Source organism: Lissotriton vulgaris, chromosome 6 (assembly GCF_964263255.1).
Source record: "Lissotriton vulgaris chromosome 6, aLisVul1.2, whole genome shotgun sequence".
Lineage (NCBI taxonomy): Eukaryota > Metazoa > Chordata > Amphibia > Caudata > Salamandridae > Lissotriton > Lissotriton vulgaris.
Window position 1 is genome coordinate 571894956 of NC_141694.1, and position 27319 is coordinate 571922274.

Sequence of the window (27319 nt, forward strand, 5' to 3'; positions counted from 1 at the left end):
AAGAGTTCGTGATGGTCTAAAGGAAGTTGTAAAAATCCTCAGTATTATTTAGACCGTTGGGCCATTTACTGTCGAACTCTAATATGAAACGTGTTTCGAGTTGTCGCAATAACAACTCTCTGTTACCTCCTCTGCGTAAGGGAAACACTGATCCTATTACAAAGTATCTTAAACAATTGAGATCTTTGTTATGTTTAGCCGCAAAGTGGCGTGCTACAGGATATGATGGATCAGTATGCAGTATAGCCCTTAAATGCTGTAAAATTCTGACGTGCACCTGGGCTATGGTACTACCGATGTAATGTAGTCCACAGGTGCACATCAGAACATAGACTGCAAATTCCGTTTTGCAGTCATAGCTGCCTTTGATAGGAATGTCACTGGAGAAAAATGGGGTACGATAGTGTGTTTTATTCTCCCCGAATTTACAAGCTCTACAGTGCGAGCATTTCCGAAATCCAGGTCTCGCCTTTAGCCAGATATCTTTTTGTTTTAATTCCGGACTAGAGACATCTAACGAACTACCCATATTCCTAGCTCTGCAAAAAGTCACCACCGGCCTAATAGGTAAAGTAGGGCTCAGAATATTATCAGTCAGTATGATAGGCCAGTTTTTCTGGATGATTCTTTTGATGGCCTGCTCATCACTACTGTAAGTGGTGATGAACCTAGGACATATGGGTAGTGATGTCGGACCTTTCAGAAAAATCAGCATTGTCAGGATCAGGTGTCAGAAATAGACTCTCTCTACTTCTCAACCTTGCTTTGGCCAAAGCTTGGTTGAAGATGTGATTGGAATAGCCACGTTCCAAAAATATAACTCTGAGATCGTTTATACAATTATCAAATTCAGGTGTGGAGCTACAGATTCGTTTTACTCTCAGAATTTCGCCTAGAGGGATGCTGTAGATAGTGTGCTTCGGGTGAAGGCTAGAAGCATGTAAAAGGGTGTTACCTGATGTAGGTTTCCGATGTAGTGTGGAAATTAATTTGTTTTGTTCCACATAAACCTTTACATCAAGAAATTCTATCTGGCGCGATATCTAAAAATAAATAGATTAAAAATGTAGTAAATCAGTATCAAAGAAATAAATATAACAAATAATACATTTAAAAATTGTCATTGAAAAAATATTTCAAAATCACTGAAAAAAACATAGGTTTGAGACAGGTTATACTAAGAATTTATCTTTTAAAAAACCTTTGAAATTCACTGAAAAAACCATAGGTTTCAGCCAGGTTATAGTTAGGAATTATCATTTAAAAAACCTTAGAAATTCATTGAACAAAACATAGGTTTGAGTGGTGTTATAGTTAGCTAGACATTTCACTCATACAAAACCATTAAAATTCATCCGTTATAATTAGTTGCACTAACTGTAACTCTCGTATACAGTTATCTACACAGTCACTCATGCAATCAATGTGTTTTATGTACACTTATTTAAATACAACAACTGTCTCATACACTGTCTTTTATTTTTTCTACTTTGTTGGACATGTACCATTGAGAAATGTTTTTTCTCATCACCACCCCATAAAGATATTCACTCACCCAAACAACTAATATAACACATAGTCTTAACCTCTTATACGTCATGATTTAACTATTCACATATCTTTGGGCAGTCATAGATCCCCACCGAACCACACACACAATCACTCTCCATTACAAATAATCAGTTAACTAATCCATAACTAATACAGACTTTCACGTAGTTAGTAACCAACTGGTGCAGCAGTTTACACAACGACTGACCAAGTAATACAGATATTCATACAGTTTAGTCACTATCCAATATATTTAATGAGACACTATAAATTACTCAAGTAAACAATCAATTACACTGCTACTAAATCCTCTATCCTGATATTTATACATCCACTGATTCTTCAATACAGAGTAGTGAATATATAATACATATTTAAATAACAAACCAAACAACATTCACTGGATGATGTCATCAGTGATGTCATTTGAGATGTCACTGACCATGTCATGAATGATGTAATATGTGACTTCATCACCAGTGGATTGCGGGCACGAGAGTTACAGTTAGTACAACTAACTATAACAGAGGAATTACAATGGTTTTGTATGAGTGAAATGTCTAGCTAACTATAACACTCCTGAAACCTATGTTTTTTTCAGTGAATTTCTAAGGTTTTTTAAATGATAATTCCTAAGTATAACCTGCTTGAAACCTATGTTTTTTTCAGTGAATGTCTAAGGTTTTTGAAATGATTTCGTAACTAGAACCTGCCTGAAACTTATGTTTTTTTCAGTGAATATATATATATATATATATATATATATATATATATATATATATATATATATATATATATATATATAGATATAGATATAGATATAGATATAGATATAGATATAGATATATCTATATATATATTCACAGAAAAAACCATAGGTTATAGACCATATATAGTTAGGAATTTGCATTTACAAAACCTTGAAAATTCACTGAAAAAACCATAGGTTATAGACCATATATAGTTAGGGATTAGCATTTAAAAAACCTTATTTTATTTGCACAAAACCATTGAAATTCCATATATAGTTAGTTGCACTAACTATATATCGCGGACCCGCAATCCACTGCTAATGATGTCACATATTACATCATTCATGACATGGTCAGTGACATCACTGATGACATCACTGATGACATCTCAAATGACATCACTGATGACATCACTGACATCTCATTTGACATTACTGATTACATCACTGATGATATCATTTATGTGATAATACATCTTCAGACTCTAATATAACCTTTGATACACTCAGTGTAAACAGGCACTCACAGACTGTCACACATCCATGGAGTTACTCACACACCTATTCAGTCATGCAAAGAATCAATCACATCTCCATTTCCTTAACTATACAGTTATACACACCTTACTTATTCAAACTTATACTAACACATATTTACTCTCTTATACAATCCTTGATACAAGTTCACAATGATTCATACAGCCACTCTCACATTCACTGACTCTTATGTTCCGTTATTTATATATGTCAACTCTCACATGGAGTGTGTTTTACATATGTACTTACTTTGACATGTCGAACTGAGATATCCATTCACTCACCAATATACTCATGCACACAGTCAACTGTCCATACAGCTGTTTCTACATGCACTTTTGAACCCATACACCTAGGGAATCAACCGCTCACACATCTATGCACAGAGTTATACACCTCCCAGCCACCCACACACACACTCAGTCTCCCATACAAATACTTGGGCAACCATTCAATAACCCATATAGTAACTGATATAGCTACTGATTTAAACATGCAGCAGTTTACAGAAGAACATAAATATTGATTGCCAAATTAAGACACTTTAATCACTAACCCATGCACTCAGTGAGACACATTTAATCATTCTCTCATACAGTCAGTCATGCACCTACTAAATCCTTCATCCAGACACTTATACATCCACTCATTCTTCAATATGTAAGACATATTTTAACTTTACAGAAACATACAGTCACTGGGTGTTGTCATCAGTGATGTCATCAGTGATGTCATTTGAGATGTCATCAGTGATGTCATCAGTGATGTCACTGACCATGTCATGAATGATGTAATATGTGACATCATTAGCAGTGGATTGCGGGTCCGCGATATATAGTTAGTGCAACTAACTATATATGGAATTTCAATGGTTTTGTGCAAATAAAATAAGGTTTTTTAAATGCTAATCCCTAACTATATATGGTCTATAACCTATGGTTTTTTCAGTGAATTTTCAAGGTTTTGTAAATGCAAATTCCTAACTATATATGGTCTATAACCTATGGTTTTTTCTGTGAATTTCATTGGTTTTTTAAAAGCTAATATCTATAGCTGTAAAATATATTCTTTATTAAGTGACGTATCACGTAGCCCGTGAGACGCCTCATGATGCATCGCATAACCGTGACGTATCGTCTCTGCAGCGCAAACCAAACCCAAAACGTAAGCGCGCCAGAACACGCTTAAAGATATATATATTTTTTTAACCTTAATTAGACAAAATCCACACGTGCACATATCACAAACGTTCAAAAAACACAATATGTCGGACTCCCGTTACGCTGCCGGTTAGCTGCCCGGTTAACGTACCAGGAAGCACCTTTACCGCGAAAAATCGCAATTTTTTTTTTTTCACCCCCCAGGGAACTTTAATAGCCCCCTCATCAATCCTAGGGGTTCAGGAGGGGTCTGCCTTACCCCTTTCATTCATTTACACCTTTTTTTTTTCCACCTCTTGTCTCTCGATCCCACAGAGAGACAAGATGGCGGCCGCTCCAGACTGTTTACAATGATAACAGCCAATCAGCTTCTCCTCAGACTCCCGTTACACTGCCGATTAGCTTCCCGGTAGCTGCCCGGTTAGCTGCCCAGTTCGCGTACCAAGACGCGTCTCTACGGCGAAAAAATCGGATTTTTTTGTTTGTTTTTTTTTGGCCCCACGTGGCTTTATAATATCCCCCTCATAAATCCTAGGGGGTCAGAAGGGGTCTACCTTGCCCTCTTTCCTTCATTTCCCCCTTTGTTTTGGCCTCCTCTTGTCTCTCGATCCTACCGAGAGACAAGATGGCGGCCGCTCCGGACTGTTTACAATATTGACAGCCAATCAGCTACTCCTCAGACTCCCGTTACACTGCCGGTTAGCTTCCCGGTTAGCTGCCCGGTTAGCTGCCCGGTTCGCGTACCAAGACGCGTCTCTACGGCGAAAAAATCGGATTTTTTTTTTTTTTTGGGTTACACTGCCGGTTAGCTTCCCGGTTAGCTGCCCGGTTAGCTGCCCGGTTCGCGAACCAAGACGCGTCTCTACGGCGAAAAAATCGGATTTTTTTTTTTTTTGGGTTACACTGACGGTTAGCTTCCCGGTTAGCTGCCCGGTTAGCTGCCCGGTTCGCGAACCAAGACGCGTCTCTACGGCGAAAAAATCGGATTTTTTTTTTTTTTTTGGGTTACACTGACGGTTAGCTTCCCGGTTAGCTGCCCGGTTAGCTGCCCGGTTCGCGAACCAAGACGCGTCTCTACGGCGAAAAAATCGGATTTTTTCTTTTTTTTTTTTGGGCCCGGCGTGGCTCTATAATATCCCCCTCATCAATCCTAGGGGGTCAGAAGGGGTCTACCTTGCCCCCTTTCCTTCATTTCCCCCTTTGTTTTGGCCTCCTCTTGTCTCTCGATCCTACCGAGAGACAAGATGGCGGCCGCACCGGACTGTTTAGAATGTTGACAGACACCGGAGAGCCAATCAGCTTCGCTTCGCAAAGTTCCGATACGCGAAAAGTTCGCGAACCGGAGCGCTGCCCGGAGCGCTGTTACAGATATATATCTTGATTTAAACGTTAATTTCTCAAAATCCACTGAAGCACATATATTGAGACCTAGCAAAGGCACATCGGGCTAACAGTCCCTACAATTTTGCCAAGTTTCGTGGAAATCCATTCAGCCGTTCGGGCTAAAAGTGAGTCCAACCGCCCTATGGAAATTAACATGGGAAAAACGCGTTTTGGGACCCCCCTTTTTTCTCGGCCCCCCCTTGACGAACCCCCCCCAAATTTTCAGGAGCTGCTCAGAAACAAAATGTGCCATTTTCCTGAAAATTTCAGCCGATTCCGTCCACAAACGCCAAAGTTATTAGACATAGAATTTTCAAAAGTCCCATAGGAAAAAAATCCTAACTATATATACCTACTGGCTATCGCCAGTAGGTAATATAGATATATATATCCTACTGCCGTTCGCCAGTAGGTAGTTCTACTTAGGACCTAGTTTCCATAGGAAAAACTTTTTTTTGTTTTCTCAATATCTTTGGCGCCGGTTGACGAATGATCGCGAAATTTTCAAAACTAGTGGGGCGCTCCGGTCAGGGAGAAAGAAAAAGGTTAAAAAAAATGATTAAAAACAAGAAAAGGGGGCAGGGTAGAAACACCTTGACCCCCTAGGCCTGCTCAGGGGATCCCACAAGGACCCCCAGGGCCCAACAAAGCATTCAAAAATAATCGGCAGAATTTGCGCTGGATGCCGCGAATCCTACCGTTGTAATTAAGACCCTGGAGCTACTTTTTTTCACGGAATTTGAATATAATTATTCTTAGCGCCTCTTGTTTCTTTTTCACTAGTTGTATTCATATGTTTGCTTCAAAGTAAAAGGCTCTGATACGTTCAAAATTTCAGAATTGGCGTATTCTCGAGGCAAAGTGCCATTTCCTGGGAAGAACTGCAGAGTTCACACTTTGAATCAATCATATTAAAGTGAAGCGCGTCGCCTCAAAGAATGTTAATCTGCCTCCCTGATAATCAGTCTGGTTAATTTGTATAACATATGCAGAGTATATTTGTCATTGCAGTCACTACAGTAAAGAGAATGTGCAAGTATCATCCGTCAAGTAGCACAAAAGACAAAACTGCTACATTGTGAAACATCACGTGACCGCCTCTCATCACAAGTGATTGTCTTCACGGTGTTTGCACCGGTGCTTTATTCATTCTTTTTTCAGTCCACTGGTACAAACCAGGGAGGTCTTGAAATGTAGAGGGCTTGTTGAAGCCCAAAAAATACCATAAATCATTAATGGGAAAGTGGTGCTTGTGATCTGGTGCTGCGTTTCCATCACTGAGTGGGAACCGGCAGGGAAAATCTTCTTTATGAAGCGCCTCCTGTCGCACTTGAAGTAATTGCTTCATATTTTCTTTGCTTCACACCTGATCACAGCCATCTTTAATGCTTCATTCAGGCTAGAAACAGAAAGAATAAAGTGTATCTGCCCCCTTTTTGTTTGTGTCGGGGATTTTCTTCATTAACACAACTTAATTGCTGAGGTGGTATATCAAGAGACAGTTTTTGACCTTGCCTGGGCAGGCCTACATTCTGTTTATGTGACCTGTGTAAGGACATTTATAACTATGCTCTAATTCTGCCTCTTTAGTTTTACAGTCCCACAAATCTCGTGTTAAACTAATGCAAGTTTACAAGCAGAATGTGTGATTTCTTTCATGTCAACAGTAAGTACTTTTTTAGGGTTTGCCTCAATGGGGCCGCCTCGCTGTGCCTTCAGCCCAGTTGAACATGGTATTTTCCAAAAACAATTAATTGAAGACTGCCTTTCAAGTGGAGCTTCTCTACCTTTTTGCTTTGCAGGTGGAAGATGACTGACTCCACATGCATCTCAAAAAGTAGCAAGTATTGGCAAAGCCAATGGGTCTCGTCTTTTGTAAAGAGGAACAAAGCTATAGATAGGCCTTGCAAATGTTTTGTTGCCTCACAAAAGATAAATTAAAAAAGAATAATATTCCGAAATGATGGTTGGTGTGTAAGCAAGCACCCATACTGGAGGCAATTTTATAATGGTTTCCTTTTAATTTATGATAACAAAAATCCAAGATGGTCACCCTTTGGTGATAAGTGAAGTGACTTATTTACGGTAGCGCCAATTGGCATTTTTCTTTTTTTACTTTAACTTACTGTTCCAAGATGGCTGAAGGCTAGTTTGGAACAGTAAAATACATGTCGTGCTCATGAGTGCCCTGCAGACTGAAAGAAGTGTGCAACTGTGTGGCCCTTGCAAAAAATAATGTAAAAAATTACACAGCATAGGAGAAGGCTAATGGAATGGAAGCAACTGCTAGTGACGATCTGAAGGTTTGGGGATGATGGCACAGGAACAGTTTCCAAAAGGAAGCCAGCTATTAAAAAACGATAAGAAGTAATTACGGTGTTTAGGACAACTGAGGATGTCAATCAATAATGCAATGGCAATTGCTAATTGTGAGCGGTCGAGCAGCTGAGTGTATTCCAAAAAGAATTAAATAGAAAATGCATAAAAGTAAAAGTCTGAAATGGGACAAGAGAGTGAGACAAATCATGAAAAAGAAGAAATAAAATAACCAATTGCAAGCCAATAGTTCCTCCTATTTTACTTTGGAAATGCAGGCTTTTGCCAAAGCCGTTCTTGGGAAAAACAAAAAAAATGGCTATCACTGATGATGAACAGCATCAAGAAAATTAAGCTATTTAGAGCCCAGTGTGATGATGCATGCATGGTTATATGTCACTAGATATTCATGCGCATGTGTCATGATGTTGCAGCTATTTGTTTGTGGTTTTAATTTATCATTCCAATTCCAGCTTGGAGCGTTAAATTAAAAAACATATAAAAAGGGTGGCAAATTACTTTTTTTTAGTAAGAGCAACCCAGCAGCCATTTGCAGCTGCCGGCCCTCCCCAAAAAGTTGAAAACAAAATGTAAAAGAAGTGGCAGAGTGGGTGGGGGTGGTAACAAACACTCACACGTGCTTCAAGCAGTGGGGGCTTGAGCATCACAGAATCAGGGTGGAGCATGGTAGGTTTAAATTAAAAAGACAAGGAGAACAGGGAGAGGCAGGGGTAGCAATATGTTAGTTTGTTGGGGGGTGGTCTCAGAGACCACCAGAGGGTTCTGTGATTTGGGGTGGAAAGGAACACATGGGGAGAGCTAGGATATACATGAACTCCCATTGAGTGCCATAGGCAAATGAAAGAAGTTGTTCCCTGATGTGGAGATGTGGAGGGGTACAAGTTATACAATCAAAAGGATGGTAAAGAAACTATGCTCTAGTGTAGAGACAAAAACAAGAGGAGGAAGGAAAGCCATTTAATAATATGCAAGCATATAAGATTAACAAGAAAGGTGACCAATGAAAAGCAGTGCGTGGACCCAAATGCCACTACAACTATTAGTGTTGTCCACAATAGGATTTCGGCAACAGACAGCTAAAAGCTGTCCATATGTGTAGCCTACATTTAGTCCCCTCACATCAGCACTGTAAGGATACAAGTCAGCTAATCTTACATAATGTAAAGAGGGGATGTTCCACAGCAGGTACTAACACAAGAATATGTAGAAAAGGCATTGATTAAGGGGCAGGGAACTGAGACAGACAAGAAAGCCATTCAATCATGGGCAATGGAATGGTCCAAACATGATTCTGTAAATGTTGTATTTAGACAAGAAGTAGACAAACACAAAGTTATCTTCAGACAAGACCTAAAATGAGTAGTTCACCTTGCAAGCATTTCTAGGGAGGGGATAGAAGCCAAATTAAAGAAATCCCTCTGCTTGAAAGTAATCTCCAACGAAACGTCTCCAACCATGTTGAACTGTAAGAGCCACCAATATGCCAAAACACCACAAATACCCTCATCGCACAAGAGATAGCTCTCTAACACCATCATACTACTGACAGCCCCTTCACACTACATCATTGCATAAATATTCCCACTTGTCCTCCCTCTACTCAGCACTCTTGACTGATATAGTACCCCCTCACCACCCCTTAGACACTCTTGCTTACTCCATTTTCTCCCCTCCTGTGCTCCTGCTTCAAGCCATCCCCCCAACCATCTATGGCAAATCCAACTTCCCCTTCCTCCTTCCAGGAGCAGTAATCAGGGGTAGAACTAGTCATGTCATGTGAGGGAGAGGAGCTGCAGCTTGAAGTAGCATGAGAGTCAGGATAGGCCAAATATGAAGGAGGTTGTAAAAAGATTGAAGCTGTGTGTTACTACCTGCATGTGTTTGTGCATGTGAGTCTCTGAGTATGTGTATTCATGTGTTAGGAGTATTTGAGTTGTGCCTACTGTCCATTGTGGCAAAATGCTGGCCCTTGCACTATGATGATACTTCAAAGCTTATGGGTATCTACGGGATGATGTAGATTCCCACTCTGGTAAAATGCTGGCCCTGGTACCATGGTGATAATTCTTGCCGCTTGCTGGCATCCAGGACCCACCCATGGTGAAATCCTGGATTCCAGTGTTGGTAATTCTTGGTATGCTTGGGCATCCATGGCAGAATACTCATAGCTCGCACTTGGTAAAATGTTGATCCTCATATAATGGTGGTATTTATTGGCAACTTATTGGCATACATGCCACAATCCCTGGTTCTGGTAAAATGTTAGTCTTGGCACTATGGTGGTAATATATTTTTACTACATTTTTAAAATTAGCCTGATTTGCTAAATAAGACAAGAGCATATTTTGAAATGTGTAAATTCCTAACAATATTAGTAAATATTTTGTTGCTAATGATGTTTTTGGAAGTTCAATTTCAATGAAATCATACATTATTGAAACACACATGTGCAAACTAATAAATAGAACATAGGCATCATATTAAAGAATCTGCAAATTAACAAAAAAAACATACTTCACAAACTAACCATCAGTACCCTAAGCTCAATTCCCTTATTTTCCCAAAGACATTATCCGCTAAGTTACAAAGAAGCAAAGGAAAAGGCAAAACGGGTGGAAACATAAAAAAACGACAAGAAGCATAAAAATAACAGCAGAACGTTTTGGGGGAAATGCTATTTGGGTTGCGGCATAAGCCAGGAGTACTAAAGAAAGGTAAGTCCATTTCAATTCACTAATAGTATTCCCACATTTACTACTGTAGTGCTACAACTTGAAGTGGTGCAAGTCTACTTCAGCCAAGTCTTGGAGCAAATCACACAATGCATGATCACTCACTAAAATAGCAAGGGTATCACACACAAATCATGGACTTATGCTATAAAACTAGCAGCACAAAGATTAACACATTCAAAACATATTAAATAAAAATTGTCCTACCATTTTAGGCATTGGAAACACCCATGTACACCATATTTTACAAATGTAGGACAAATTAAAAATCAAATTAATTTAAAAAATAGTTATTTACATTTCGACACTTTATAAATCATGTCCCTTGGATTTCACAATTATTAAAATTTAAAATTACACAAATAATAACTATAAAACTATACAAGCACCTATACAAATCACATTATATTACAATATAAAAAATATGAAAACATGTAAAACAATGGTTCTGAAGCTGTAAACATTGCAGCCATCTATAGCAATCATATTATAAAAATATAAACTTAAGATGTTAGTAAAAAAAGTACGAATGCTACAATACTCTTCATACACTGAAACATATAATTGCACCTGGCATGCCCCCCAACACACACACCATAACATATCTGTAATTATGAGGACTGGCCTTTGAAAACAAAGAACTGAGTAATTACTATTCTAACTCCACACACGCTTTGATAGTAGGAAAGGTTATAAAGCGGGCCAAGGCAAATCTAACTGTGCCTTTAGGGCCCTATTTATGAGAAACTAATGCTGCGGGGTGCCGCAAGAAATTTCTGCCCTGCTTTAGTTTCGAAGCACAGGGATGCGACATATTTACAATAGTATGTTGCATCTCTGTGCTTTTCCATGCACTGGCGCACAAACTGCTGCCATGCGCCAGTGCAGGCACCCTTTTACCATGGAGCTAGGATGCCTGCATTATGGGGAGATTGTTTTTGTTCAGAAGGGGCACCTTCCGGCAGAAAAAAATCAATTGAGGTGATTTCCAGTTCCAAGGCATGCTGTAGAATACAACACGCATTGAAAAAGGAAAAGAAATGAGGATAAATTAAAACATTTCTCCTCCTTGCACCTCGCTACACCACCCCCGAGGTGGCGTAACAATCTGACGCAATTCCAGGTTTACGATTGCTCGTAAATTTATTAATGTATCAGCAGACATGGGCGTTGTGTGGGAACACCCACAGCAACACCCATGTCACGCACCTAACGGGAAAAGTGCTGCATGAAAAGGGGTGATATTTACAAGCACACGTAAAGCCACACAGGTTAGATTTATGTGTACTTTTAAGTATCACACAGCAGGTTGTGCCGCCGGTGCGTAACGCAACGAGACACATTAAACGGCGCAAGAGGTACCTCTCTTCCCTCTTTCTGCACCTGACTTGCTCCTTTCTACACTTCTCTTGACTCTTTCGGCACCCCTGTTGCTTCATTCTGCACTTTCCATTCTTCTTTCTGTACCTGTATTGCTCCTTTCTGCACCGCTGTTGCCTCTTTCTGCACCTCTCTTCCATCTTTCTGCACCTCTCTTCCATCTTTCTGCACCTCTCTTCCCTCTTTCTGCACATCTGTTGCCCTTTTCGGCACCTCATTTGCTTCTTTCTGCTCCCCTGTTGTCTCTTTCTGCACTCGGCCTCCCTCTTTCTGTACCTTTCCTGCCTGTTTTTGCACCTCACTTGCCTCTTTCTGGCCTTTTCTTGCTCCTTTCTACACCTCTGTTGCTTCTTTCAGCATTTTACTTGCCTCTGTGCACTTCTCTTACCTGTTTCTGCAACTCTCTTGCCTCTTTTTGCACTTCTGTTGGCTCTTTCTGTACCTCACTTGCTCCTTTCTGCACCTGTCTTGCTTCTTTCTGCACCCCTGTTGTCTCTTTATGTACCTCTTATACCTCTTTCTGCACTTTTCTTCCTTCTTTCTGCACCCCCTACCCTTTTCGGTACCTCTCTTACCTCTTTGTACACCCATCCGATATTTTTCTGCACCCCTCTTCCCTGTTTCTGCACCTCTGTTGGTTCTTTCTGCACTGCTCTTGCTTCTATCTGCACCTTACTTGCCTCTATCTGCACCTTACTTGCCTCTTTCTGCACTTCTCTTGTTCTTTCTATACCTCTGTTGCTTCTTTCTGCACCCCTCTTGCCTCTTTCTGTACTTCTCTTGCCTCTTTGTGCACCTCTCCCGCCCCTTTCTGCACCCCTTTTGCCTCTTTTTACAACTCTGTTGATTCTTTATGCACTGCTCTTGTTTCTTTCGTACCTCACATGCTCTTTCTGCACTTTGTATGAAACTGGCTCTGTATTTACTGCAGCAAAGTGAGGTACAGTGTGTATAGAGTCCAAGAGTCCCCAGAGGTAGGCAGAATTTAAAGTTAGATAGAACCTTACTCTCTAAAGTGGTAGCTTGGTCAAGAAGTAAGGCTGTATCAGAGGACAGTTTTAAGCATTTAATGGATGTACCCACTCAGTCAGCAAATGAAATCACACACTCACAAACTGAATTCTAGGCCAATGGGTTTTGTATAAAAAACATACAGTTGTTTATTTTTAGAACCAAGCAAGCCTGGCACAGGTAAGCATTAAATTACTTTTCAGATATAAGATTTAGTTGTTAAATACTTTCAAAACACAGTAGGACTTTGTACCAATTCGAGTTTACAGGGGTTGCAATGCAATGCACAAACTTAGTGAACTCAGTACATAGGAATCAATAGGCTTTTTAAGTAAAATGCGGTATATTACTTTTCGGATTACTTTTTCGAACACAGGGCTGCATCCTAGATTCAGCACTGGGACATTTCCTGAAAACAGTTGAGAAAATGCGTTGTAGTTAGATGTACGATTTTTAAAGAATATTCTTGTATGTCAAAATTTGACACTTAGAAACTTTTTCACAGACAACCACCAATGTTCTCCTATGGAAGGAAATTCAATTCACAGGTAAGTTACTTTTACGTTACTTTTCCTACTCAGTGCTGGATACCTAGATTTAGCACTGGGACCTCTCCTGCAAATAGTTGAGACAATTGGTTTTGGTTATTTGTACAATTTTTAAAGAATATTCTTAGTTTTCAAAAGTCGACACTTCACTGCCTTGTTACTCTGGTATGTGCTGCATATCCTCCTATCTCTTAAGAATTCACCATTCGGTATGCATTTTTTAGAGGCTTGGGTGGAAGCTTTTAGCATGTAGTGTGCTATTCCCTGCACTAGGTTTCCTGAATAAAGTAGGAAACAATTGTTGCTCCTTCACCTTAACCTTGATATTCCAAACATTCTACTTCTTTGGCACTGATGTGGCTAGTAAACCTCAGGTTCAGAGGGTTGGAGTTGATCTCTTTAACACACGCTTCTGATGTATCTTTTCTGCCTCTCCATACTACATAAATGTCATCTATAAAGCGCAGCTTCAATATAATGTGGCTATTATATTAAGTAAGGTCCTTTCTGCAAGAAATGCAGGAAACGTGACCCAGTAGCTGAACAGGTAATTCAGAAGAACTTCAACAGATAGAAGGCTAACCAGAGAGAAGTAAATGCTTTCAATAAGAATAAAAGTAGCAAAGGGTGTTAACAATGGGTGTAACGTGGGTGATTATTAATATCCCATGTCTATGTTTTTAACCAATTATTTGCTACTTTATACTTATTCAGTTTATTGGTCCAGCATCTGTAGCATAACTATCTTTGATTCCGAAATATAAGGTTTTGAACAAAAAAGAGCATAGGACAAACCCACCATCAGAATAGTTCCTTGTAAATCGTTACCTAAGATGCAGGCTTTAGTAGCTACAGTCCTGCACCAGAGTGCACAACAAATGTACTTGTATCTAAATGGGCTAGTCGGAAGACCATGCACATCAAACAAATTAAGGGTCTGATTTAGAGTTTGGTGGATGGGTTACTCTATCACAAACATGACAGATATACAGCCCACCTTATTACAAGTTCCTTATATCCTATGGCACTTGTAATATGGCGGCCAATATATCTAGCCCATTTGTGACAGCGTACTTGTCCGGTACTCTAGATCAGGCTCTATTTTTGCACTGAAAACTCCCTAAGGAAACGTAAAAAAGCATGTTCTTTTTCTAATAAATTTGCAGCAATTGAACCTTGCATAAGGCTGAGTCGCACCGAAAATCCAGGTAAAAACTGATAAAGACAAAGAGTTGGCGTACAATAGAGCAGAAAACAGAAACCTTCTGGTATGTAGGGCCTTGGCATAATGTCCAAGGTTGGCATCCCCAAATCCTGGGATATCATGCTAAGCAAGTCTTTCAGTTTCAGATGCCACCTGTTCATATGTTGAGCCTTCTGTGGAGGCCAGCTAGGTAAGAATGGAAGAACAAGATTGACAACCCAGGTGAAGCTGCTGCAGAAAACAGGGTGCCACTGTAAGCAAGTGCTTTATGGAAGTCAACTGACTAGTGGAAATGGCAGTTAAAACATTTCTCACCAACACTACTTTCTCTGTAAGGTCATTTTACACATGTTTAATGCAAGTAATGTTAATGTTGTTCTACTATTCCTTAGAACTTACTTCTTGCCAAGATATTTTAAAGTCAAAATGGTTTTGCGAACATCTGTAGTAGTTTGACAGCCATTTTAATTTTCTCCTACTTTTAAAAGGATTGAATCATTTTTGATGTACATCTTTCTTCAGCAGTTTATATCAGTACAATCGGACAATGCTATAAGTGTTTGCAAAATTAGTCAAAGCATATGGTGTCTTGGCAATGATAAAGAATATTTACATAGTTGTAATTTGTGGAGAGAGAGAAAGCCAGAGAAAATAGTTTGCTAAAATATTGTTACTAGATTATTTTGATACACAGGCTTAAGTCCAATGGTGTGGGATGGCACTCCAGTACACGGCCTACTAATTGAAGATCTTCTGCACTATGAGTCACCTGTTTTAATAGATGTAAACTCTTAACCCTCATACCCCTCTTGTCCTGTGTATCCACTGTTGGACCTGACATCTTTGGCATGGATTCCCAAACCTGGGCAGAACATATGAAAAGTGCATAAATATATGGATATTACTAAGGAAAGTAATATGTCATGAATAAGTACAAAAGCAAAAAAGTACATGAATTAAGAAGAATAAAAATGATTGAACATATGAGTTGAACTTTATTGAACATATTTATTGGAGTGCGATATACATAAATACTTTACACATTGCCTCTAAATTAAGCCTGACTGTTTTTGTGACAAGGTACCAGTGGGTTGGTCACAGATTATCATCAGATAAATTTGCTGTTTGCTTATGGTTCATCCTGACAATGATTGTGGTTCCTGCTTGAGTAGGGTTTGACACCCTCAACCAGTAACCCAGTTTCTTACATCCACCTTTCTCGGAAGCCGAAAACCTCTCCATTCTCACTTGCTCACACTCATTCCTTTCTGCCAACCTCCATCTTCTACATGTTGTGCTCTCTCACTTTCTGCTCCCTAAAATGTTCTTAAAAGGCCATTGTTCTTTGATAATACAGCACCATATCTTCTGTTGCTACAAAGTAAAATGTATTTACTAGATGAGCTGACATAGTCCAGTGTGCTGTAAATTGCATAGACTAGTATACATTTATTTAGAAGAAATAGAACACCAATATTGGTATCCTACGGTGTTTTTTTCATAGCCACTTATGATTGCAACAGCTTGCTATAGCAAATGTTTGTTTTATTTTTCCCTGCTTGCCTGGTAATGACCTGATTACATGTTTTTTGCAGGTATAGAGATGGTCAAGCCATATACTCCAGTGTTCAGTTCCTTGCAATATAATTCCCAAGTACCAGCATCCACGGCGGACCCTAGAAAAATCTTCCTAATGATCAAGATCTATCCCACTGGTTTATTCACTCAGCACATTGACAGTCTTCAGATAGGTGAGAGTTTTTGGGTCCTCAGTACAACACCTAAATGTAATTTTGTCAATGACTGCATATCAAACAATATCCAAAGTAGAGAGCCTTGTCTTATCACGTAGACTAACCAGATGTCCTGAGGAGGAAAGCAAATGCTTTTTGTGAGAAAAGCCCTCACCCACCAGCGTTGTTCCTAGATGGCATGCTTCATCATTGGGTTACTTCCTATTCCGCTACGAATGCACTTCATACTCATATAAGGAGTGGTCTCAGTGAGTGAGATTAATGTCCTGATGAGTCCACAGGGAAGGTTGGCTGAAAGATGTAAGAACGATAAGGCCCATTAAAACCTGTGTACTTCCTAACTTCTTTTCCTGATTTTAATCATACTGACTGGGGCGTAACTTAAAGTAATTATTGCCACCAGACAGATATTTTTAACCCACAAATAAAATTCCTCCATCTCCTTTTCTCTTGGAATATCCGCTCTATATCAGTCTGTTCTCCCATGTAATTCACTTGCATCAGCAAGTCTCGTTCCGTAGTGGAACGGGAACTAACCCAATGAGGATGTATGCCACCAAGGAGTAGCTCAGGTGGGTGAGGGTTTTCCTTAAAAAACATTTTCATTCCTCCTAAGGACATCTGGTTAGTCCATGTGATAGGCTGGTCTCTCCACTTTGAATATAGTTTTAGAATTGAGGGAGAGAGCCTTCCACGTGATTAACTCTTCTTCCCCTCTTATGTTGATATAATGCGTACCCAACAAAACACTGCTTAATTTATCATATATTTATATCCTTTCAAAATCTGATTTGCAAAATGGTCATTATGGACTGCTCTGGGTATTTATGTAGGACCATAGATATGTATGAATCCCATAGATAACATGTGTGATACAAGGTGCAGTTTCATAATGTGAAAATATATTTATTTTTCGCATCCTACTATACTCCCTTTATCTTTTGTACCTTAAAGAGGGAGGAACACATGTGGGAACCTAGGGATGTCAGTGTAAAATCTCACAAAGCGTGTTCATTACATTATTCATGCAGGTTGTCAAGTCTATGACTGTTGAACATCTTTGACCGGTGTCTTTCTTCTAGAGCCATCACACTTAGAGCGAAACTGATATAGCATTATGAAATGCCAGGACCTATTGCTTGAAGTCAGGGAAGCTGAATAGACACCATTTGTCAGTGGAATTATGCTTGCCCACAGCATCAGGTCATGCCATGGGCTTAGGCTAAGCCACTGGAAGTGATATTCTTTGCTCTAGGAAATGTTTGAAGAGCTAACTGTGGGAAAAAGGGAACCAACATTTAATCCTAGTCCACTACACAAAGCTTTTGGCAGGAACTGTGTAAAATCAAATGGGAAAGACCTGATCCCAAGAAGGTTTACATACAGGACTTACAGTTTGAAACTCCATGGTGAACATGTTAACAACATAATATGTTATTTTCAGCCATGCTTGCTGTGGCAGGCACAAATTTACACCCACAAAAATATAAATAGATGCAGAATTTTCAGTTTTCTTAATTTTAATTTTTTCAGTATGTGGAAGATTAGCCCATGAGCCACAAAGATAGTGTTGCTGGTTAAATATGTGTGTAGTGTTTGTTTGTGCTGTTAGGTTTCGCCTGTACAGAGCTTGTACCGTGCTTGTGAAGTCCATTGTATGTATTAAAAATCTTCAAAAGGACTTAAATCCTGTGATCACTTTTCATTGGTTGGTGTGCTTGCCTCTTACTTTTCCTCTGTTTCTATTGCCTGTAGCATACTATTTACTGTTGTTTCTCTTGTGTTTCTCTTTTCAGTGCTTATCATTGTTCCAATGCCAACTAACCTTTTCATCCACTTTTGTGGATCTCTTTTTTTCTCTCATTTTTGCCTGCACAGCGCTTGGACTGTGCTTGTATTTCAAAACTCCTGCTTGTGTTTAGCAAAGCTTCCCTATTGCTATAGATTTACAGAGCATTCTCCCTCTGAGCTTGCTCTGATTTTGGAAACAGGCCTGAAAATCTTAATCTTATTTCGTCAAATACTGGGTGCAAATTTTGTATATCTTGTGAAGGGAAAGGGCACTGGGCATTAACTCAAGAGAGGACCAAGAGGCCTAAGAGCTACCATTACAGACTGAGGAACTTGGGGAGACAATTCCGCCACCAGCCTGGACCACTAACATTTCATGATCTCATTACTGGCTCCAGGGTTCCTCCGAAGTGAAACACACACACAGATAGCAGATAACTTGTGTTTAGTTTGAATATCTCTGTGTTTCTCTAATAATTTCTGTTTGTTTATAACCATCATTTAAGGAAACACCATTTCTTTCATTTCCTGAGAGAAGCCCTGGCCAGCGCAATGTTTTGACGCATTGGTGTTTTAAATGCATTTTTACTCACATTGAAAAAGTTCATGAAATGCTCATGTGAGTTGTATATCCTAATACAATTCAGGGTGATGTGATTTGCATTCCATTGTGGGTGATGTCATCATGTTCTCTGATCTCTTGAGAGCGCTATTTCAGAGCAGCTATACTTTATTTTCTCTGCTACCGAGTACACCATTTGTCTAGTCTTCTTAAAGGGCTGTTGTGCACGCTTCTCTTTTCTTAGAGTTTCATCAGTGTCACTTTTAGACTCGTTTTTTAATTTCCTTGTTCCCTATTGTGCTCAGCCTACACTTCTTTACTTTTCTAGAGTGTCTAATCTCAGGAGTCCCTCATACACTTGGCTGTGGCACATTGGGGCTCGGTTTCCCCCACAGAGCTGCCTACTGAAATTTGTAGTCCATATCTATAGTGGGGCTACTACAGGCCCCAGAATTCTAATGTGCTTTAGCCAAGGCTGTCTGTGTTACACTTGGGGAAATGGAGTGCTGGTTCTGCTGCCCCTATTACACCCCAGCTATGTAACTTCACTTCAGAGAGTTTTCTCTATCTGCCCCTGAGAGAATCCTGCTCCCCTTTTCGCCAGTGAAGCCAACAGGAGCATGCTGCATGCAAATATTCCCAGAAGCACTTAGCAGGTGTGTTTACCTAACCCAAGCCCCCGGGGGAGGGAGGTGTCATCACCTACAGAGGACTGAATAGTAATAATACAGAGAAGGAAAGACCGCAGGTATATATGTATACACACTATGTATGTTTGAAACAAGTAACAGTCTCTAAGATGGCACTCACTGCCGACATTTTGAAGTTCTCAAGTTCAAACCCCACCAGGTACTCCCCAACTCATTCCCTTTTTGTGTTATAGAGTTCCTCGCCGAACGAATTAGACAGAATAAGAACATCAGAGGAGCGACAGGACAGAGAAGCAACTGGAAGGGTGAAGTGAAGAGTTCCCTCTTCATGGAGGAGGTCTCGGTCTTCTGGGTGGGCAAGCACTCTGTGAAACAACTGGAGAAGACTTGTATAAAGTTTGGATAGGTGTCAGGCAAAGATCAACAGCACCAAGCGAGAAACCCTACTCTTCGGCCTCTGGACCCCCACCCGAGACCCACTGCCATTCCCCATCAATCAGGATTTCCTGAAGATCCTTGGAGTCTAGCTCAGCGGACAAGGTGCGGTAGAGAAGACATGGGAAGAGAGACTGGTGAAGACGAAGTAGAAGCTGGGGCTATGGAACCTTCGGAAGCTGACGATCGAAGGGAAGACTTTGGTTCTATGAACGAGAACATGCCTATGCTCTAGTAGGTCGCTCAAGTGTGGCCAGTGCTGGCTGGAATGGCCAAGGCCATCTACAAGAATGAATGTATACCTCTTACGGAGATCCAAGATGGACAGCGTTTTGAGGGAAGGGATGTTCAAGACCCACGATAAGGGAGGCAAGAGATTGCCAGACATAGCCACCATCCTGAGGGCAGTTTTCGTGTGTCACTGCATGAGGAGAACTCTGAGGACTGAAGATAAAAGTCATGCTGTCTTTCTGATGGCATGCTTCTTCCTGTTGCCTACAAGGGATTTTGTTAATTGACTAAGTACTTATAGTTTGACACATGTCAATCAAAGGTTCTTAAGCAATTAAACCCATTTGTATCTCTAGGATAACTTGTACATTTTAAAGTTGTTAAAAACGACATTCAATGAAAATCCAAAGGAGAGAAGAAGAAAATAAGCACACAGCAAAATAGTTATATCTGAAAAATCTTGTATTTGAGCAAATCAATGCATTTTGACTCGAGAGGGCGACGGATTCTATTGAGGAGGTCCGTTTTTCGTGCGATATATACCACAAATCTGGCTTTTCAACTAAGAACTCCAGCAGAATTATACAAATCCCTGTAGTATTATACGAATACAGAAGCGATTACAGGGGGCTTTCTTTGTGAGTAACACTAGTCCTGATGATGGTCTTATAGATGCCAACCAACAAGACCAAAACGTCGACCAAAACATCATCTCCACAGCATTTCTGCATTGAAAGAAACCTTTATACATCTATGAATTTGGTTTTCTTCGCTTATTAATGGAGTTGATATTATGTTGTGATTTGAAGTTAATTTACATGTACAGCTATTCATGACTTTCACTTGAAGATTGCTTCTTTTTTAACCCCATGATTCAGATCTATTGATTTGCTCAAATACAAGATTTTTCAGATATAACTATTTTGCTGTGTGCTTATTCTCTTCTTCTCTCCTTTGGATTTTCATTGAATGTCGTTTTGAACAACTTTAAAATGTACAAGTTATCCTAGAGATACAAATCGGTTTAATGCTTAAGAACCTTTGATTGACATGTCTCAAACTATATGTACTTAGTCAATGAACAAAACCCCTTGTAGTCACCTCATACCTTAATTATCCATTGCCCAAGCCTACAAGGGTTTATTGGGTCTCCCCAAATCTATTGATATTCTTCCTGTTGCCAGCATGGAGGTGCCTCAGATGGGCAGAGTGGGTGAGCACCATCCCCTACAACTGGGATACCCCAATGGTTCTACAAGGAATAAGTAACGTTCGTCAAGGAATTTGGTCTGAAGGCTGCTGCCCCATCCAAGTGTACTCAGAAGATCGTTCAATGCCAAATGTGTGCGAGGGACGTCAGTGAACCGTTCGGCACCCTCCCCTCTGCCACAGCAGACCATGTGTGAGAAAACATTGCGTCCAAGCTCCTGAACAACCACCACAAGAACATCGCCTGGATGGCCATCCAAGGATGGTCTGCCAGTGATATCCTCCATGCATGCATGAGAGCTCAACCGTTAGAAGTCCTGCCCAAGAGGGTGCAACACAGATGAGACGACCTACCATTTCTTCTGGGAGTGCGCATATGCACAGGACCTGCTGAAGACCCTAGGCACAGAGCTTTGGGTGTCCATACAAATATCATGCATCACACCTGACTTTGTGATGTACGGTCAGTTCTCATGAAAACACGCACTCCGGGATCTCCAGGACTACTGGAGGCTCTTGACCTGCTTTAAAGATGCTCTTCTGTGTTCCAGGATCCACCTGGTCATAGGGAATAAAAAGACATTGATCCTGGTATGCCAGAATATGATCCAAAGTCTCCTGTTTGACTACACTGCCCTGGACAGATCGGACGCGGATAGGGAAGACGAAATTTGAGGATCCAAAGGGGTCCTGGAATGCTCAGCCAACGACAAAAACCTGGACACCTGCGGACCCAAAGTGGTCCCCATGCCCTTACCTAGGAGTCGGGAGGCTTGGAGGGGCCACTAACCTCTTTGTCATTTTCTCTCTTTAACCCAAGAAATGGATGGCGACAGGGGACAGGAGGATGCATATGAGGACAGGTGTAGTAAATGTTAAGTGATTTACTGTATAATGTATTTGACTAACAAGACCTTTTCTTTAACAGGTAGAAGGTCAAAGAGATACCTTGTGCACTTGTTGTTAAGTATGTTAGCAAAGACTTGAATAATAGGGTTTTGTGTAAGGTGACGATTGATGTGTCTGAAACGCACATGAGGTCCTCACAAAGGGAAAAAAAAGAATAACAGGAACATCCGTTATTTACCATTCTACAGAACAAAACTGCTTAAGCAAGCACAATATAAAACAACAGTATCTATACTGTATGCAGAATCATTGCTCAAGATGTGGACTGTTTATTTTTTTCCACTACAGATTAGAGTACATTTTGCTTTTTTTTCTTACATTTACCAGTAAAAATAAAATATAAATACCATAGCATGATAAGTTAATACATATGTTGGCTACTCAGAGTTTGTTCTCATCTAAGAATGTGGTGCTACTTATGCCATCCCTTCAAAATATGTTAAATTCATGTTCAGTCCCATAACCCCAATTCAGAAAATTAATTTCACATTTGGCACAATCAGCAGATATACAGAATATACGTTTTGCACTGTGACTGTGCAGATCAGACAGATTAAGGGACGTTGCCACACTGTGTTGTAACGGCAACATTCTCTTTATTAAACAAAAGGAGTGCACATATTTATCTGTGCCACTTACTCTTAATTGTTCACGTAATCATCTCTACAGGCGTCTTAAGAAAAAAGATCTTCTGCCGTGTGTCCCTTAAATATGGCTGTGAGAAGGAGTTACGTGTTTATTGTAATCACAAAGAAACACACTGTAAATATTCAATGAATTTCTGAGGAACTGGACCTATATTACCTAAGAGAACAGAATGTAACCAAAACATTCGACACCATGAGAGCTCGTGGTTTTAATTGAACCACAGGAGTTACTTGTTTCATCATCCGTGGCATTGTCCACACAATTCTGGATTTTCCCATTCTTGACACAGTTACACCATATGGTGCCTAATGTGAAATTTAGTTTTTTGAAAAAAGGATTTTTTTTTCTAGTTCAAATTACTCGAAGGATACTAACGCATTGTACATGTACTTCAAAACATGTCTCGACACTGCACAGAAGTTAACAGTTAACTTCTTTACATGACTTAAGGCATGTACAAAGTGAGAATTCGGCCCAGATGGTGGTAACATCACAATTCGTGAACTTTAGTGATGGGCTTTTGTCTACATGTGTCAGCACTCCTTGATGACAACACTGTCTGAGGGATTCAAGGCTTTCCTTCTGCACATCAATGATGCCTTGACCCACACAGCATGCAACAGACTGCATGATAGGAAACATGTCTCCCTCCTCAATAGGCATGTCAGAGGCTTTTTTGAAGCCTTTTCAGAAATGTTGTAAAGTTTTTAAAATTGTTGGTCTAAGCGCAACATTGCTAAAAGCTGCAGAGTCTTTAAATACCCCAACAATGAATCTATGGATGTGCAAAGTACAAGAACTAGGTGTGGGGACCTGACCCGAAGTAAACAGAGTGCCAAAAAGTGGAATGTAAAATGCCTTAGCATAAACTGCATTGACAGGATCCACTTATTCAGAGGCATGGCGTCTCACACCACTATTGTGGTCTTCTGACGCAAATCTGTAGGGCAGGCACATTCAGACAAACATATAACATGCTTGTTATGTTAAGGCTGCATACGATTGTTTACTTGTTCTCTGCATTTCTCCTAATCTCCCTATGTATGTACTCCTTCACTCTGTATTAGTTAACATAATGGATGGTGTAGAGGAGATGGTGTTAGGAGTGCATATCATTTGTGTGCGTTTTGTCTGCATTTTCTGGTTTGTCCGACGCTTCTAATTTAATCTCCTATTGTCAGCACGCATTTCAAGCGTGCTTGTGAGCTGTATGGGTTTTTTTCTCCGATGCCTATTAACTCATCTTCTCGTAGTTTCTATGATGCCCCTTTCCACCCCCTAAATCACAACCATACTAAAACCTGTTTTTCACATTTTTATTTTGAATACGTCGTGGGCTGCATTTTATTTTAGTTGAATCCTCCACCCCTCACCTAATATCCCCAATTTTATGTTACCACAAGTTACTACACAATATATAACCTTTCTCACAGTTTTACACAGTTCCAGTAACTGATATTGCACAGCTGCTCACCAAGCTAAAATATACAACAAAACACTAACATATTTTTAATCACAAAGGCAAAACCTGTTGCATTTACCAATGCTTATCTTTATTCTTTTCAATATGACAGGGCTTTATATTTCTTAATTAGTGTCAGGAATTGTTGGTTTTTATAACAGATTTCCTCATTTTTACTCTCAAATTCAATAGAATAAATGTATTTCAGAATTATTTCTTGCAGTTAAAATATGCAAATACATCAATTACACCTGAAATTGACAAGTCCTACCCTCATCAAGCAATCAATCAGGGGTTTATATAGCGTGCTACTCACCCGTGATGGTCTCAGGCGATTGCGGGGAGGGGAGACGGCTCCGGATCAGTCGAAGAGCCAGGTCTTGAGGTCCTTCCTGAACGTGTGCACGTTCGGGAGGGTCTGATGTTCACGGGGAGCTTGTTCCAGGTCTTGGCTGTGATGTAGGAGAAGGCTCTTCCTCTGGTTTTGAAGCCAAAGAAGTGGGCCATTGCTGGGCTATGGTTGATCTTGGAAGGTTAAGTATACTACTGAGGTGGGCAAACTCTTAGATACTTATGAGTCAACAATCTGCAGATAAAGCATTCAGAGATTGCCCAGCAATAGAAGGATTCCCCACGTACAAACTTGCGCCCGGGTAGCTGAATATAAAATAAACTGACAGTTTTCCACTTCACATTTCATTTGTATAGAATTCCATCAGCCTCTGTGTGATGGCACCAAAAATGGGTCACTTATATAATGAAGGTTGCCACCCACACACTAAATACTAGCCTCTGTATGGCATCAAGCAGTGAGTTATGAGTAATATCCCCCTTTCTCCGTCCTAATATTTGGAGACGCTGTGCTCCAATCCTGCCCTTTCGAAAGAAGTTTCTCAATCATATGAATTTTACATGTTAAGGTGAAAACTTATCTGCAGACTCTGCTGTTTGACTGTGTAATTGAAGCTCATTTTGCTTGAGTGTGATTTATGAATCTAAGGATCGATGTGCAAAGTTTTGATTCTCAAAAAGGGGTCGCATATTGCACTCCTACATTTTTGGAATGGATAAGAATATTGCTAACTGACCTGGATACTAATAGGTTGGTTCACAGAATTCCAATTTGTAGAGGGCCTCAATCCGACCTGCTTCATCAGTATTTATGGAGTAAGTTGCAAATTCCTACTCACTGTGATTGGATCCCATGACCGGGAAGGTCAGCATGTATTTGATTGCGTTTTAACCCCTTCGACGCTGATGACGAGCTGGGCTCGTCATGGCGTAGCCTCCTCGCACGCTGATGACGAGCCCAGCTCGTCACGTAAAGTGCGTTTCCGCAAAACCCAGCGTGCGAGCGAAATTCCGCTAGCGCGCATGGTGTTAATAAAGTCATCGTTTTTTTCTTTAACCCCTTCCGCGCGGGGCATATTCCACCGCTGTGCTGGGGGGAGGAGGGGGGAGGGCCCCGGTGCTCATGATGATCTCAGCTCTTCATGAGCTACGGTGGTCGTGTGTCATGACCACACCCGTTTCATTAGAACGCTCACACAGCAGGGTAATTTGCCCAGCGTGCAAGCGTTCTAATGGTCATGACGAGCTCAGCTCTTCATGAGCATACGAGCACCGTGGCTCATGACGAGCTGAGCTTGTCATGAGCATGCAAGGTGTTAAAGGAAACAGCTGCATTTGAAAAGAAAAGCTTATTTTTTTTCAAGTTTGTTTGAGAGTCGGTAGTGGTACCCTGGACCACTTTCTACTTCGCAACAATTTTTTTTCTAACATTCACTGAGAGTAGGCTTCTAAGCAGACTCCTTCCATTTTGTGAATGTGATACCACACCAGTCTGGGAGTCGGCAACTTTCAGTGTTTTGCAACTGGACTGTGGTTGCAAAACATTTATACACACCATAACAAATTGATCCTACACACGCCCCTGCCAAAAAGTGATTCATTATAGCTTCCTAAGCCCATTTTGCGATGTGGTAACATGGTAACAAATCACCAGATGGATTTAGTAGATTTAAAAATCCTTTTTGGAGTCTCAAACTCTGTGATTATGCAAATTGCAGGCTTTGTAACCACACAATGGCTTTGTGCATCAAGCCCTATATTCTGTAAGTATGTATTTTACTTATTATTGTATATTTTCTTCAGTTTGTTTGCATTTATATGTTATGTGGAACCATGAAGCTTGATTTGTTTGGCATTGTTTGTTTGTGATCAAGTGCATTCCAGAACAAGTGTTCATTTACTTCACAGATACTGTTCTGTTCCCTGAACTTGAACCTGTCAGGCTTGAACTCTGTTTGGATAATTTTTAGGCTTTTTAGGCTCTGCTGACCGGAAGTTCTTAGTAGATGCATGGTTAGAAATTACTTTTCTACAAAGATAACATTGCAGAACAAAATACTTGCAAACAGAATTTAGGCAAGGTCATTACACTTAATGGTCATTTGCTAAATCTGTAGTGCCTTAAAGTAGCTAGTATACACTTCCCTACTTAGAGAATTGAACATAGACTGTAATGAAAGTGCATTTAAATATTTTAGGATTTTAAATTGCATAGTCAGATTAGGTATACTTTTGATATACTATTATAATTACTTTTTTGGTACCTGATAAAGCATTAATGTTATTAGGGACAGCCAGTTGGGTAAAATCTGATATCCATTGTTCAATTTACATTTCACATATAAGGAGGCCAGTTTAGGTGATTTTGAGATGGCAAAATGCATGCCTGTCAATCTTAATTAGGCATCTTTCCAATTAGGCATCTTTCCAAGCAAGAATAAATATCATGCAGTCTGCACTGGAACTTTCTGAAGAGAAAGTCCCACTACTCTGATAGTCACTGCTCAATGCTACGTGTGTTCCATTTGCAGGATCTGTTGAGTTTGACACCTCACCCAGTCGGCGTACACATGTGGGTAGGGTGTGGAAGTGGCCAGTGTAAAACTAATTATTATGTGGTTTATCACCTTCATTTATTTGCTACTGCTCATTTAAAGTGGAGGAAATCCTGGCCACTAAATTCTGTGCACCTACTCACTGCTCCCACATTGCTAAATTCTGCT

General features: G+C 40.2%; 1 protein-coding gene across 1 annotated transcript in view; it reads left to right on the forward strand.

Annotated features, from left to right (window-relative positions):
• Window positions 1-27319, forward strand: part of CYB5R4 (cytochrome b5 reductase 4) — a 1096982-nt gene that overhangs the window by 871673 nt on the left and 197990 nt on the right. Inside the window, exon 12 of the mRNA XM_086926570.1 lies at window positions 16190-16345. Within this exon, the coding sequence (XP_086782696.1) occupies window positions 16190-16345 (156 nt within the window). The remainder of the gene's footprint in view (window positions 1-16189; window positions 16346-27319) is intronic.